The sequence below is a fragment of the Rattus norvegicus genome, chromosome 4, assembly GCF_021556685.1.
Source record: "Rattus norvegicus strain SHRSP/BbbUtx chromosome 4, alternate assembly SHRSP_T2T, whole genome shotgun sequence".
Taxonomy (NCBI): domain Eukaryota; kingdom Metazoa; phylum Chordata; class Mammalia; order Rodentia; family Muridae; genus Rattus; species Rattus norvegicus.
The window spans coordinates 159373527-159389141 of NC_141537.1; the positions used below are offsets into that span (position 1 = coordinate 159373527).

General features: G+C 50.0%; 1 protein-coding gene across 1 annotated transcript in view; it reads right to left on the reverse strand.

The window, feature by feature from the left end:
• Positions 1-11560, reverse strand: part of Clstn3 (calsyntenin 3) — a 33421-nt gene extending 21861 nt beyond the window's left edge. Inside the window, 8 exon segments of the mRNA NM_134376.1 lie at positions 4078-4190; positions 4938-5219; positions 5607-5792; positions 6027-6176; positions 6649-6857; positions 8387-8582; positions 8955-9077; positions 11356-11560. Coding sequence (NP_599203.1) covers positions 4078-4190; positions 4938-5219; positions 5607-5792; positions 6027-6176; positions 6649-6857; positions 8387-8582; positions 8955-9077; positions 11356-11419 — 1323 coding nt within the window. The 5' untranslated portion in view covers positions 11420-11560.
• Positions 11561-15615: the final 4055 nt, after the last annotated feature.

A 15615-nucleotide genomic window follows, 5' to 3' on the forward strand; every position in this document is an offset into this window, starting at 1 on the left:
GCCCCTGTCCCTGCCCCTGCCCCTGCCCCTGCCCCTGCCCCTGCCCCTGACTCTGGAGTACTGGAATTAAAGGTACATGCCATGAGCTATCTTGCCTGATGGTTTGGATTTTTTTAGTCAAAGTCTCATGTTGCCTAGGCTAGCCTCAATCTCACCATGACCTTGAACTTCTAATCCTCCTGCTTCAGGCATGCACCAGGACACCTGGTTTTATGTGGTGCTGGTCACTGAACCTAGAACGCCTCCCCCAGTGCCCCTCACAATCTCATCTTCCACACCCAAACCACCAGCAGGTGCTTCCTTTTCAGGGTTTCTTTGTGGAACTCTCCATCTCTGGACTGCCATCAGTAGGCAAGCACTCTGCCAACTGAGCTACAAACTGATGATGGTGAAAATGGTGGTGGTGGTGGTGGTGGTGGTGGTGGTGGTGGTGGTGGTGGTGGTGGTGGTGGTGATGGTGATAGTGGTGATGGTGGTGCTGATGGTGGTGATGGTGATAGTGGTGATGGTGGTGATAATGGTGGTGATGGTGATAGTGGTGATGGTGGTGCTGATGGTGGTGATGGTGATAGTGGTGATGGTGATAGTGGTGATGGTGGTGATGATGGTGATGGTGGTGGTGGTTGTGGTAATGGTGGTGTTGGTGGTGGTGGTAGTGGTGATGGTGGTGGTGGTGATGGTGATGATGATGATGATAATGGTGGTGGTGGTGGTGGTAATGGTGGTGATGGTAGTATTGGTGATGGTGGTGGTGGTGATGGTGATGGTGATGCTGTTGCTGTTTAAAAACAAAAATAAGCCAGACAAGCAGTGGTGGTTCACACCTTTAATCCAAGCACTCAGAAGGCAGAAACAAGTGGATCTTTGTGAGTTTGAGGCCAGCCTGGTCTACAGAGTTAGTTCCAGGACAGCCAGAGCTACACAGAGGAAACCCTGTCTCAAAAAAAAAAAAAAAAAAAAAAAGAACAAACAAACAACAATACCCACAACAAAAAACAGAGTCTCACTACATTGCCAGGCTCGTCCTGCCTCAGCCTCCAAGGTAGCTGGAGTCACTTCCCTGGCTTACTTCCACTCCTGTACCTCTTCAGTAAGGCCTCTCACAACTGACAGCCTTCACCATAACTCTGACCAAGTCATATTCCTGCCTTTAGGCCTTCAGACAAAGGTCTCGCAAAGCCACTGCCCATCTCTCCGAGCATTTCATAAGCCCCTCCCCATCTCTCCGAGCATTTCATAAGCCCCTCCCCATCTCTCCGAGCATTTCATAAGCCCCTCCCCATCTCTCCGAGCATTTCATAAGCCCCTCCCCATCTCTCCGAGCATTTCATAAGCCCCTCCCCATCTCTCCGAGCATTTCATAAGCCCCTCCCCATCTCTCCGAGCATTTCATAAGCCCCTCCCCATCGTCTGCTGGCCTGGCTCCACTGAACTCTCCCTTGCCTCAGAGAGTTCTTTCATCCACTGCTCCTATTTAGATATTTAGATTTTTTTAAAACTCCGCCTCCACTAGAGGCTGGCTCAGGGTTCAAGGGTTGACTTGGCACCCACAAGGTCCTGGTCTAAATTCCCAACTCTGCCAAAAAGAGAAAGTGGGGAGAGAAACGGAAGGCATGGAAGGAGAAAAGAAAATAATAAAGTAGCAAAAAAAAAAAAAGTAGCATAACTACCCAAATAAAATAAAAGCTAAATGAAATTGAATATTTTGTTTCATATTATTAAATTCCATTTTAGCCCTAGAATCTATCTGTTGAAAAGGCAGACACTTCAGTGGTGTCCATACTAGATGTTTTAAATAAAAGAAGATAAAGAAATTTTAAAGAGAAGTAGCTCAGTGATACAGTACTCACCTAACATATATAAGATCCTGTAGTCGATTCCCAGAATGGCATACAGCACATACATATGTACATGCATGCATGCATACATACATACATACATACATACATACATACATACATACATACATAGTGTTCTCTCTCTCTCTCCCTCTCCCTCTCCCTCTCCCTCTCCCTCTCCCTCTCCCTCTCCCTCTCCCTCTCCCTCTCCCTCTCTCTCTAAGCCTGGCATAGTGAACGTCTTGTAATCCTCAGGAGGCTAAGACAAGAGGGTCACAAAACTCAAAGACAGCCTTGGCTACAGACTGAGTTAAAGGCCAACCTGGGCAACTTAGTGAAGTCTTATCTCAAAATAAAAAAGAAATAGATTGTTAAATATTAGGCAGGGTTTGGGGCTTGGGGAGTCCTGTGGAGGAGGGAGAGGAAGGATTGGAGGAGTCAGAGGGATCAAGAACACGGTCCACAGAATCAACTGCCTAGAACTCAAGTTGGCTCACAGAGATGGGGGAGCCTGTATAGTCTGAGCTGGGTCCTCTGCACGTATGTTATAGTTGTGTAGCTTCATGTCCTTGTGGGGTTCCTACCAGTGAGGGCCAGGGCTGTCTCTAACTCTTTTCCTTGTCTTTGGAACCCTTTTCTTCCTACTGGGTTGCCTCATCCAGTCTGGGTGTGAGAATATGTACCTGGTCGTATTGTAGCTTGTTCTGCTATATCTGGTTAGTGTCCTTAGAAGGCCCTCTCTTTTCTGAGGGGGAGTGAATAGGGAGTGGATCAGAGGGGGAAAGAAGGGGGAGCTGGGGGAGGGGAAGGAGGGGAATAGCAGTCAGAATGTAGTATATGAAAGAAGAATAAAGAAAGAGAAAAGAAAGCCAATCAACAACAAAAGGAGGGCTGGGACAAAGCTCAGTGGCAGAGCTAGGCCCTAAACTCAATCCTCGGCATCTCAGGGAAAAGACAGAGAGGAAGAGGTGAAGAGAGGGAAGGATGGGGGGAGGCCAACCATACGGGGAAAGGCCCAGAAGCAGCAAATGGCAAATCTTCTCTCTTAAAATGTGCTACCAACAGCAAAGCTTCTGTAAACTGGCCCTTCCCCTTGTCCTGTTTCCTGCACCTTCCTGTTTCCTGCACCTTCCTCCACTTATCACTCTACCAGGATGTATACAAAAGGTAGAGGATGGAAACTCAAGTTGGCCCTCACTGGTCTTTGTAGTCAACTTGAAGAATAAACAGACAGGATGATGACAAGAACCTACAGTCCCAGCACCCAGGAGGTAGAGGGAGGGGAAACCACAAGGGCAGGCCCAGCCTGGACTGTAGCATAAAGACCAACACAATAAACAGACTACAAACTTGGAAGTGTGGGCTTAAGAGAGGACCTTAATTCCTTTCTCCATCTTTACATATCTTTCATAAGCATAGACAAAAGGGTGACAGTTAACATGTGTACAGTGGTTTTAAGTCTATAAAGCCCTATTATATAATTTCATCATATGACAACCTCAGGATGTAGAATTCTTTTTATCCTTCTTAAAGTTTAGCTTGCATGGTGGCACACGCCTGTGATCCAGGTACTTGAGAAATGGAGGCAGAAGGATCAGGAGTTCAAGGTCATCCTCTGTTATATAGCAAATTTAAGATCAGCTAAGGCTACCAGAGACCCTGTCTCAAAAAATATTAATTATAAAATATTACAAAGTGAAAATTACGAAGTTTAAAACATTAGTGGGATGGTGTTGAGCACACCTTTAATCCCAGCACATGGGAGTCAGAAGCAGGTGGATCTCTGTGAGTTCCAGGACAACCAGGGCTACATAGAGAGACCTTGTCTCAAAGCAAAAACAAACAAATAAAAAACAAAACTAGCCAGTATGGAAAACTGTCAGGCTTCCCAATGAATATTGAACCCTAAGCTGTGAACTTCATCCCAGCATCACCTGGTTTCCTGGTTACAAAGTAAAAATCAAGGACACATACTGTTATATGGGTTACACATATGAAATAAAGATATATAAGATGAAATAAAACAAGGACCAAGATGGCTGGCCAGGTTTAGTAAAGTTGCCCTTATGACCCTACAATACGCGAATGCTTCTCTAAGCAGCAAGCCTTGAGAACAAGACAACCTGGGGTAGACTAATTGGGGACTGAGGTTAGAGAAAGGGCTATCAAAATAACAACCCCAGAGGCTTGGAAACCCCTAGAACGTAGTTCCATTCTCTCAGAAGCACCCCTATCTCACCTGCTCCAGCTTCCAGAGGAACTTGACCGGGCGTGCACTCTCAAGCAACGGCCAGTAGAGAAAGGCGATTCTGCAGCCGTGGACAGTCAATGAGTAGTGAGAGTAGCCGTCCTCTAAGGGGCAGGGAGGGGACAGGAGTCAAACACAGGTCTGAGGCAAGAAAAGGCTCAAGGTTCCTACTCTTATTCTCTCAGGCCATTGGCAGGGGCTCAGGCCATTGTGAGGGGTGCAAGGAGACAGAGACAAATGGCTCCTAGAGTAGGAGGGATGGGATAGTGATGGGAGAGAAAGGATGGGTAAGCCGTCAATCACTGTGGGCAATGGTGGGGCTTGTGTGGGTGAAGAGATATGACAGGAATGCAGGAAGGCTAACTTAGCAACTGTCAATAAGGACAATGTCATCTGGGAGTCAGTTCTGCTGCATGCAGCACAAAAGTCTCTCAAAATACCATCTCAACAAGTCACAGAATTACAAGGGTGAACTGGGCATGATAGTGTCTGCTACAGTCACAACAACTAGGCAAAGTGAGACATTAGCACCCCATGAGCCCAGGAGCTCAGGGTCAACCTACGAAACATGGCAAGACTCCATCTCTCTTTTGTTAAGACATCGAGGGAGTACAGTGAGGCATTCCTGTAATCTTAGCGTTCAGAATGCTGATTGTGGGAAGGCTGTTCAAATTGCTGGGCTAGCCTGGGCTACACAGCAAGATTGTCTTTTAAAAAGAAAAAAGAAAAACTGCCAACTTACAAATTAAAATGAAAAGAGGGGACAAGACCTGTCAACAGTCCTTACTGGGTAATGCCAAGTGGCAAAGACAGCACAAGGAGCCAGTGTCCCACCTTAGGCTAGGACTCACCGTTCTGAATGGTGTTACATACAATGGTCTCCTCCTCCTTCTTCCCCTTGCTAGGAGTCACACTATGCTTCATCCAGAAAGACAGGGTAAAGTGGTCACTGAGGCCATCCTGCGGCCCAGAGCCCAGCCCTGCTGGACCACCCAGGGGAACTTGCACAGCTTGTGTGCCATTGAACCAGTAGATGAGGCTGCTGTCCTGGCTGTAGTGTACCGAGAGCCCCGCTGTCCAGTTGGCATTGGGGCCAGGCATGGGCAACAGGTCCACCTCCCCAGTAGCAGCACCTGCAGGTGCCCCAAAAGGGACAAGTGTCAAAACTGAGTAGCAGCAGATGAGGAGATAAAAAGGAAATAGGAAAGGAAATGATTCACCTCCTCTTGTAGGCTTTCTAAGACAAGAGAAGGATCTCTCTCTCTCTCTCTCTCTCTCTCTCTCTCTCTCTCTCTCTCTCTTCTAGAAATGACTCTCATTAACTGAACCCATTCACCAACTCTTCGTTGCTCCCAGATGTTGTTCTGCAACGCATCTAGTGGCAGGCTCAACAATGATACTTCTTTACCAGAGCCTTATCTACCTACCCCTTGGAGCACAAAAACTACCCACACGAAGGGAAAGAGGAGGTGAGGGATGGTTGAGAAGGGATGGACCCAGGGGAAAAGAGACACACGCACCACAGAGCTTCCGCAGAGCCCTCTCTGAGTAGTTGTCTCGGTCACAGCCCTTGGCCACATGGCTGGTCTGCAGCTCTATGGTGGCCTGAATGTTCCACAGTGGCTCATCACAGGTCTCCAGGCGGATGCCAGGGAACAAAGCCAAGCTCCCCGCTCCTGGGGCATATTCAATCCTTTTGTTCCAGCCTGCACAGGTGAGACAGAGAAAGGCAGATGGCAAGGCAGTCCTTCCTGCCACGTGTGCTGACCGTCTGCGGCTCCTAGAAAAGTGGCCAGGGTAGAAGCTTGTCTGGAAATGTGCTTCCGGCATCTGGTCTACCTTCCAGGGTCATCAGATAGGACAGCAGAAAAATTAAAATAAAAAAACAAATAATGTGACAGGTGATTAAGCAGCAGGTCCCCACTGAACGCCTCCCTCACCTTGCCAGCTGGGTTTGCAGGTGGGCTTCACCTGGATTTCCACCTCAGCATCATCTGCTGCTCGCTTCTTCCCACAGTCATATGCTGTCACTGTGAACTTATAGAGCTTCTCACCACTGTACTGTAACTTCTCTGTGTTCTCAATGTTGCCTGAGGTGGGAAATGGGAGGACAGACAGGTCAGGTGCACTAGAGTAGTGGTTCTCAACCTTCCTAACGCTGTGAACCTTTAATACAGTTCTTAACGTTGTGGTGATTCCCCCCCCCCCAAAAAAAAACTATAAAATTATTTTGTTGCTACCTCATAACTGTAATTTGCTACTAATATAATATAAATATCCCATATTCAAGATTCTGATGCGTGACCCCTGTGAAAGGGTCATCCAAGCCCCTAAAGGGACCACAACCCACAGGTTGAGAACCACTGCACCAGAGGAAGCCCGGGAAGGTTTGGCAGTACTAGGCAAGCCAATAGCAGCCTAAAGTGGAAAGGAAGTATCTGGGGGTGGAGGGCAGGGAGAATAAGGGTCTTGAGGGAGGGACAGGAATAGAGAGGATGATGCCCTGGGTCAGTCATCTGGGGAGCAGAGGGTTCTGAGCTGCTAGGGACAGAGAAGACTCACCATCATTGTCAATGAGGAAAGGGGTGTTGGGTGTAAGGATCTCATAGTAGCAGATCTGGCTGTACTGAGGGGAGCAGTCACCATCAATGGCTTCCACACGTAAGATGCGATCATACAGCTTCCCCTCAGTCACTGCAGCACGGTAGAGACGCTCCACAAAGACTGGGGCAAACTCATTCACATCGTTGACCCGAACATGCACGGTCGCCCTGCATGCATAGAAGCAGAATAGGTGTGGAAGCTTTAGAGGGCTGAGAAATCTGTGATCAGGAGTCGGGCTTGGGAGTGAGGGCAGGAGGGGGCCAGGCTCCCCTTGAGACTGCTCATCCCCACTCCACAGGGCACTGGGCTGCAGATAACAGATATGAAACCATACAAGAGAGAGGGCTCAAGGAAAGGGCCAATGGCGGGGGGGGGGGGGGGGGGGGGGAGAGGAACAAGGCCTAGAGAATATCGGAAGCCGTGTTGGTGGTTTCTGTCCAGAAGGCTTCTTCAAGGAAGAAGAGGAGGAAGATGTTCAGTGCACCTCCAATCCCTCTCAACGGCCCTCTCTGTCTGTCCACATGCTTGCTCTAGGACATGTTCTGAGTGTATCTGGGGACCCTCATTAGGATGCCAAGGTGAGGAAAAAAGCAATAAAACATAGTTTTTTAAAAATTCAAAATGTCCCCAACTTAACAAAAGTCCAATCTTACCAGAAGAAATGAAAAAGATACAGCCTTAAAAACAAATTAAAACCAGCCATCATGGAAGTGGCATTTAACTGGAAGTCCTTTGTCTGAACTGAGTAGTTCACCTGCCCATATTATGCATGTCAGCCATGGCCCCTCCCAGGTCAACAAAGCCAGGTCTAGGAACGCCTCTAGCCAAGAGCCAGGCTCCGAGGCTCAGAGGCAAAGGTCTTCTATCTAAATGGGAAACTAAGTCCCAAAGACCCTTCTGATCTCAGATGCCTCTCAGTGATCCAGGATTCCTTATTACTGATCATTTTCCCATTCTCAAGTAAGAACATAGCTGGTAACAGAGGTAGGTGTCTGAGGTCCGATCCTCCTCTATGGTATAACAATCCCCCTCCCTGGCCCCCACAAGCCATGTGTGTGTCAGAAGCCCAGTGTATGCTGTGTGCTGCAAATGGACCAGAGGGGGCACTTGGAATGGGTCTGGCTGCATGTGGAATTTGCTTGTCTTTCCATCACCACAATGCCCTTGTGCAAAGGGACGTGCTTTTTATACAGACCATCTCCCCTACCAAGCAACCGTTTACCTCATAGACCAGGAGAATCAAGTTCAGAAAGGCTAGGTACATTGTCCAAGGTTTTAAACGGCGAAGTGACACTGGTGAGATGTCACTGAACTCTCCTGTCCACTTGTGACCTTGACCAGAGATCCCTAAACTCTATGAATAGCAGGGGTGGGGTGACATTCAGCTGGTATGGTCAGGGACTAAGAGAGCACTGTTTTTATGTTAGAACAAACAATAATCAGTTGACACGGGAGAAAGGATAAAATGAGCGTTATTACTCATGATTAGCAGTAACTTTGCAATAGTAAATTTGGGGCTGGAGATAAAGCCCATTGGTAGAGTGTTTCCCAGGCATAGGTGAGGTCGTGGGTTCCATTCCCAGGTTTGGGTTGGTCTATCCATGGCTAACAAGCAACTTGCTAGCAAAGGAGAGCCCTGTCTCTGAGAGAGCACTGAAGGAGGGAGAAGGGTCCCGTAACAGACATCCTTCCTCACTTGTGAGACTTCTTGGTATTGGCACCATCGGGCCCCTCTCCACAGTCATAAGCCTGGATGGTAAAGGTGTGCTCCTTCTGGGCCTCGCAGTCCACAGGCTCCTTGGCCCGGATCAGCCCTTCACCTGTTGCCTTGTCCAGGATCACAGCCTCAAAGGGTACCCCAGACCCATGGAGCCGGAAGCCACAGATCTCACCTGGCAAGAAGGGAAAGGAAGTGAGGTTCCATGTGACCGGCCCTCAGATCCCTTGGCTAGGCCACGCCCAGCTACACAGTTCATCCATCATTCAGACCCTTCTCTTGATGACTTTAAATATCAGTGATCTCCGGCTTCCCTGAGCAACAAGCTCAGAACCAGCAGGTTTACGGTCTGCAAAATCTAATCATGTTAATTTAATCCCTGGCTGCCCAACTCTCATATCCTCCATTACAACTCAAGTTCTCCAGTGCGGCCCGCCCCCCTTCTTTCCCCTGGCTCATGCTGCCTGCGCACTGCTCTCACTACCCGGACCTCCCACCCCTCCCTGTCCTCTGCCTTCCCACCCACTTCCTCAGTCCTGCCGGTTACCTGCATAGCGCAGCGGAGCATCTTTGTCCAAGGCAAAGAGTGGCGGATTCAACAGGACCGTGTTGTCATTCTCCATGACGATGCCCTGGTACTCGGCCTCGATCCATGGCTTATGCTTGTTCGCTGGCCCCACCCCAGGGAGAAGAGAGAAGGTGAGCTGAACCTCCACTCCCAGGATGCAGTCCTTGTTAACCCTCCACCCAATAGCAACACCCTTTCTGTGCCTTGCCACCTTGCCAGAGGGAGAAGGGTGGGCTACAGAAGGAACTAGAGTCTCTCCTGCAGGAGGTCACAGCTTTCTCCTGTAACTGGGGAGACGGTTTCACGGCAACGACCTTCCTGTGGGGAAGGGACCACTGTCTCTCCCTGGGGATCATGGTTAGGGGCAGAGAATCTCCTATAAGGGTTTTGTTGTTGTTGTTTGTTTGTTTGTTTGTTTGTTTGTTTGTTTTGGGGGTGTTTTGTTTTGTGTTGTGTTGTTTTGCCTTAGCAAATGGTGATGGGGGACGCAGGAAACAACCATGAGCCCTCATAAGGCCCTAAGAAAGGACAAGGAGAATGAAGGGAGAGTTAAGACTGGGGGGCAAGAGTAGCCCAATTTCCTAAAATCTCAGTGGTTTACCCTCCTCCCCCAAAGCCCCCAACCTGCTGAATTTCAACCCTTCACCCTAGACTTCTCTAGGTCGGGCCCAGACTTCAGGCCACTCTCCCAGAAAAGGAGAAAGGAAAGAAGACAGTTATATAGGACAGGAGGAGGGGGCAGAGGGGAAGGGATAGAACAGAGAAATCAGCGCTGTGACTGGACCCAGCAGAGCCCACATCCTAAGGGATTATGGAGCTGGCCTAGAAACACAGCAAATCTCTCACTTCCCATCCCCACACCCAAGAGAATACAGTCACAACCAGTACATTCTAGGTCCTCTCAAGACCTCCACACCCACACTCCCTCAGCTCCTTCACAGACCTCTCTGAACCCTAATTTTGTCTATCCCACATCACACTTTATCCGACCAGACTCCTCTCAAGTAGGGTCTCTTCCCCAGGACTAACTTCCCTCAAGCTCTTGAGAGGTTATAGCGGAAGCACGTTTGTCTCTTCCCTCTCATCCCTAGAACCAGCCTCCACTACTGCTCCACCTAATTCCATCCATGCTCCCAAAGCCAGACCTGGAGAGGGGAGGATAGATCGTCAGAGGGAAACTGAGTCACCAGTGGGCTCTCACCCCCATATCTCACGACGAGTGAGAAATTCTGATTTCCTATTCTCTCCTGTAACCACAGCCCAACCAACATCCTGGTATCTACAGGCCTCTCCATTTCATGGTGATGACCACCATAACCCTCTCTCCTAATGGCCGAAGAGAAAGCCTCAAGATGGTGTGTGGGAGCCCAAACAGGGAGTGAGAAGGGGCTCGAGAGCTAGGAGGACCATCCTGAGGCAGGAGCTGGCCAGACATAGGAGACAGCAGACAGAAGAGCAGAGGATACCCAGGGCAGAGCCAGGCACCCTGCAACCCCGTCGTTCTGCCCTTAGCAAATGAGCCCTCCCCCCATCCCCATCTCATGTCTGCCTGCTGTCCTGTATCCATTCTCCATTCCTTCTTTGCTCCCCGGTTCTTTCCTGTTTCCCTCCTCCCTCACTTCTCTCCTTTCCTCCTTCTGCCTCTATCCTTCTCCTTTCTGATGCACTTCTTATTCCCACTCCTCATCTGCCCTTCCCTCCTCAGATTCCCTTCTCATCTCCTTCCTGGAGCACCCCCACACCCCTTTCTGACCTTTTCTGCCCTCTCCTACCTGAACCCTCTGGCCCCCGGCCCCACCCTCTCCTTCCCTCTGACAGTCTCACCCAGCTGAATTTATCTGCTGTCTGCCAGAGAGGGCAGCTGTGGTAACCCACAAGCCAGCGGATGCAGGCAGAAGGGTATGGATGCAGAGAGGCACGGAAAAAACATACGTGCTCGGAATTGCTGAGCTGCGGTACACAGTTTCTCCCCAGGAAGGGGTGAAGACAGTCAGCTGGATCTGCCATCCACCCTCAGGGTGCACGAACACCCAGTGAAACGGAACCTGAGGGAATGCCACCCTCGGGGAACAAGCCCCTTAGCGACAGGAGGTATCTGCCAGCATGGAGGAGTTGGGGGAGGGGGCAGAGAGACCCCAGGTGGGAAAGAGACCAAATACAAGCAGGATGCCGGGCAAGCACATGTAGGGATGGACCAGAGAGGAGGAGCTGGCCCTTGGAAGTGAGAACAGGTCTGAGGAAACGATGGGAAGGGGGTGGTCAGAAAGGAAAGGACACCTGTCTCAGGCGCCAGAGAACCTCAACACCTCCTTCCCTCCGCACCCCCACACTGCTCAGCCAGATGCCCCAGTTCAGAGGCCCCCATCCCCATCTATCTCACCTTTGTTGCCAGAGCTGATCTGAAGCAGAGAGGCCAGCAAGAGGGACACCAGCAGGAGGGTCATGGTGTTAAGGACGCCAGGCCAGGCGTTCCTCTCCCCTGGGAGCCTCAAGCCTGCTAATGCCACCCCGGGGGAGAGATGCAGAGACTCTACGAGGGGAGGGCCGGGGACAAGATCAGAAAGAAGCCTGCTGACCCCGCTGGTCCATAGAGCAGATGCGTGCAGACCCGCTGGGTGGCTGAGATGGGGGACTTGCAGTAGCTTCTCTTCAGTCTCCAGCCCAGCGTCCTCACTCTCTCTGGCTCTCTCTCACTCCCACCCCATCCCCGCTACTGCAGGATGACGTCAGCACAGCCAGGCAAGGATTGATGGGGCTGCTGGCCAATTAGAAGACTGGGGGCGCCAGGTGCTGCAAGGAGGGGTAGGGAACCAATGCGACTGGTGAGCAGGGGTGGGAGAATGTGTTAGGGCTTTTTCCCCTGGCTGCAGTTTGGGGGAGCAGAGGAACTGCGGGGGCTAGAGAGGAAGCAGGAAAGCCATGGCGGGGGTAGAAGATACGAAGGCCATCAGAAGATCTAGCTGAAAGCCAGGAGGTGGGGTGAGACAGAGACGTCAACAGACTTGACGGTGGCCAAGAGAGGCAGTATCCACGTCACCCACCCCCAATTATGCATTAACCTCTTTTCACAGCCCATTCCGTTAGCTAGTCTTTGCTGCTGCGTGCTTTCTGGTAACCTGGAGGCAAAACCTTGAGTATGAAATTCTAGCATTTCAGTTCCAACTCAGGGCCCTGTGGGAGACTGAGGAGGGCCAGAAAACAAACAGGAAAATAAAAAACGATGACAAGGGCCCTGAGACGAGGAAGAGGAAGGAGTCCCTGCAGCCCTTTCCACACACGCTCCTGTGAGGGCAGGCAGTTCACCTGCATCTGGGCCATGAAGCTCTCTTTTCCTCTCTGTTTACAGTCCCTGACTACCCCACTTTAAACTGCGATGGAGCTGCCCCACATCTTGTGAAGCCAAAGACAGGGACGTTGGCCAGTTCCGGAGACAAGTGGGCAGCTGCAGACAGGGTATACAATGATAACAATATCCTCCAAGCCGTTATGAGGTTCCCTGGTAAGGGCTGAGGGGCGATGGTATCCAGGACTGGGAACTGAGAGGGAAACCCTGGGTCCCAAGTCAAAGAGTATAAAATTCTCAGCCCTCCCTTGCCCTGTCATGAGCTCAACCCTCACTGAGCACCATTTCCTCTGCCTCCCCAGACATGCCCCCAGAAGACCAAGAACACGCTGTTTAAGGACCAGATTCAGCCAGTGGTGAGGGAGGGAGCTGTGAAAGCCCAGGCCTTTGGCTCCTGTCTCCATCCTCACCTCCCGCCTCACACCTCTGAATACCCCCTCCCCCCTTTCCCCTCAGTCTAAGAATAAAGCCAGAGCGCACAGCTTCCTCACACACTGCCACACCAGCGACAGCAACCTCCAGTGGGAGCGCAACCCTCGGGGTTCCCAAACCTGCCACAAATGGCAGGAAGGCCAACACTAACGCTCAGAAAGTTCAAGTTTTGAATGACTGACAGCTCCAAGGTCATTCCACAGAAAAAGCTGAAGCGAGGCATGACTTTGTAAATCCCTGTCGCCTCTTTGCGTCTTCGCTCCAGGGCTTCAGACACCAAACCAGAGCTCATCACTGGAGCGGGGCGGGCGCAGTGTGGGGAGTTGGGGAGAGGTCCTCTTACTGCAGTTAGGACCCAGACGTGTTAAAGCCCTTGTTCGATGGACCTTTCCACACTGTGTGGGGACTGACTTGGAGTCTCTGAGCCTCCTCTTCCAGACAGCCTCCCTGATTCCTTAGTCTATTTCTGCCAACATTGGGAACAATGTCTCCCTCCCAACCTGTCCCAAAAGAACTTGGACACTACCTAGATGTCCTAAGTAATGACCCCACCCTTCCAGACCCTTCCTCCGACTTTCTTTCTCTTCTAGGTCCCATTGAGGAGCCAGGTAGGAACGGGACAACATTGGAAGGTTCAGACACCCAACACCCCACCCCACCATTCCCCTGCCTCCCATTCACAGCCTTGACAGGGCTATTGCAGACAGGAAGCACCCAGCTGGCCAGCCGGGAGAGCCCTTACTAGCCTCAGCCTCCACAGACATCAGTGGTCTGAGAAAGGTAGTGTTGCTGGGGGGTTTGGCGGGGAGGGAGATCAGCCACCCGAAGAACCAGAGAGTGATGAAGACTCTTAGCACCTTCTGGAACTGCGTTGTGGAACCTGAGGCGGGAATGGAGTTTGAGGAGGATCTACGTGGATGAATGAAAATGCTAGGTACTTTCCCTTGTATTGACAGGGCACAGGGCAGATGACCCAGAACAGTGATTCCTCCAACCCAAACCAGAGACAATGACCACCAAAGCAGGACATGGGGCCCCCGAATCACAGTCTCGGGGACCATCAAACTCCTGTGTTCCCCAACTCCTTCCTTCTTCTTCCTTGCTCGTTCTATGTCTTTAATAGAATTATGTAATTTATTTTACCTTCTTTAAATATTTTAAGTGGATGACTATTTTGCCTGCACGGATCTGTGCATGGACCCACCAGGTCCCCTGGAACTGGAGTTGCACATAGTTATGAGCTACCATGTAGGTGCTGGGGACTGAACCCACGTCCTCTGGAAGAGCAGAAATGCATTTAACTGCTGCGCCGTCTCCCCAATCTCCTCCTTGCCCCTTTACATCATCAGTCACAGGAACACAAAGTAGAGGCCAATGGGCAAACATCTGTTCATCCTGGAGCCTGCGTGTGACACCAGGTCCGAGCCACTCTCACTTTGTTTCCTCGGCCATGTTTCCCCACACTGTTCTTGCTTCTTATATGGTGCTGCTCAGTCTCCTTTGCAGACAGAGTCCCTACTAATTGACCCTGACACCAGGGCCCCGGCAGGATTTTGTTCCTGGCTTTCTTTCTCTCGCCTGTGCACTGAGCAAAGTCAACTGCTTCCATGCTTTCTGGTGTCACCTGTAAACTGTCCTTGACATTTGTTCTCCAGCCACAGCTACTGCCCGAGACCCAGAGCGGTGCTCTCAAGTGTCTATAAGACATTTCTATTTGTGTGCTGAAGGTCAAACATGAATTCATTATTTCCTGGGGCCCAAAGACCTTCACTTCTGTATTTCCTTTACTTCTGTATTTACTGGGTCTGTGGGTGACAATCACCAGCCAGACTATACGCCGCGCCAGCCACATTGATGTCCCTGTGTCCTTACTTATGCCCCGCCACAACCACACATACACACATACACATGCACACACACACATACATACACACATACACACATACATACACATAGACACACACATATACACAGACACACACACAGACACACATACACAGACACACACATACACAGACACACACAAACACACACAGAGACACATACACACATACACACATACATACACATACATACACACAGACAGACACACAGACAGACACATACACACACAGAGAGACACACACAGACACACAGACACACACACAGACACACAGACACACACACACAACACACACACACAGACACACACACACACCATCCAGAATAACTTTATGCACTAGCCAAAATAGTAGCTATTTGGCATGTAATTAGTCCCAGTGGAAATGTGCTAAGTTTTAAATACATCCTGCATTGTGAAATAGAATCAGAAATGTGTCTGGTTTTCTTATTGATCACATGCTGAAATTACAATATTTTGAATAGTTTATATTAAACAAAATTATATCCCTAAGATTAAGTTTATGTGTTTCTTTAGTCTTCTGGGAGGTCTTCTAGAATGGATTGCATATGTGGCTGGCGTTTATGACTTATTTCTATTTTATGACATCCCAAGTGTCTGTCAGGCTGTTTCTTCCTAAATAAGGTCTTAGTTTCTCACCTGCCCCAAATTGGTCCCCAGTCTTAATCCTCCTCTAACTCAGGCTGCACAACCTTACCTGTAGCCACAAGGTCATCAAAAAGTAAGAATGCTCATGCCACTGCCCTAGCTTAAATCACACAGCAATGGTTCATTACACTCCAGACAAAGGCCACTTATGAGGGCGTACCAGCCCCTCGCTGTCTCTCTACAGCCTCTCATTCTGACTTCTGTGCCTCCTCTTTCCCTCCTCGAAATTCTCAATTTTGAGCCATGCCTAGTAACACAGGCCTGTAGTATCCATAGGCTGAGGCAGGAAGATTGCAAGTTCAAGGCTGGACTAGACG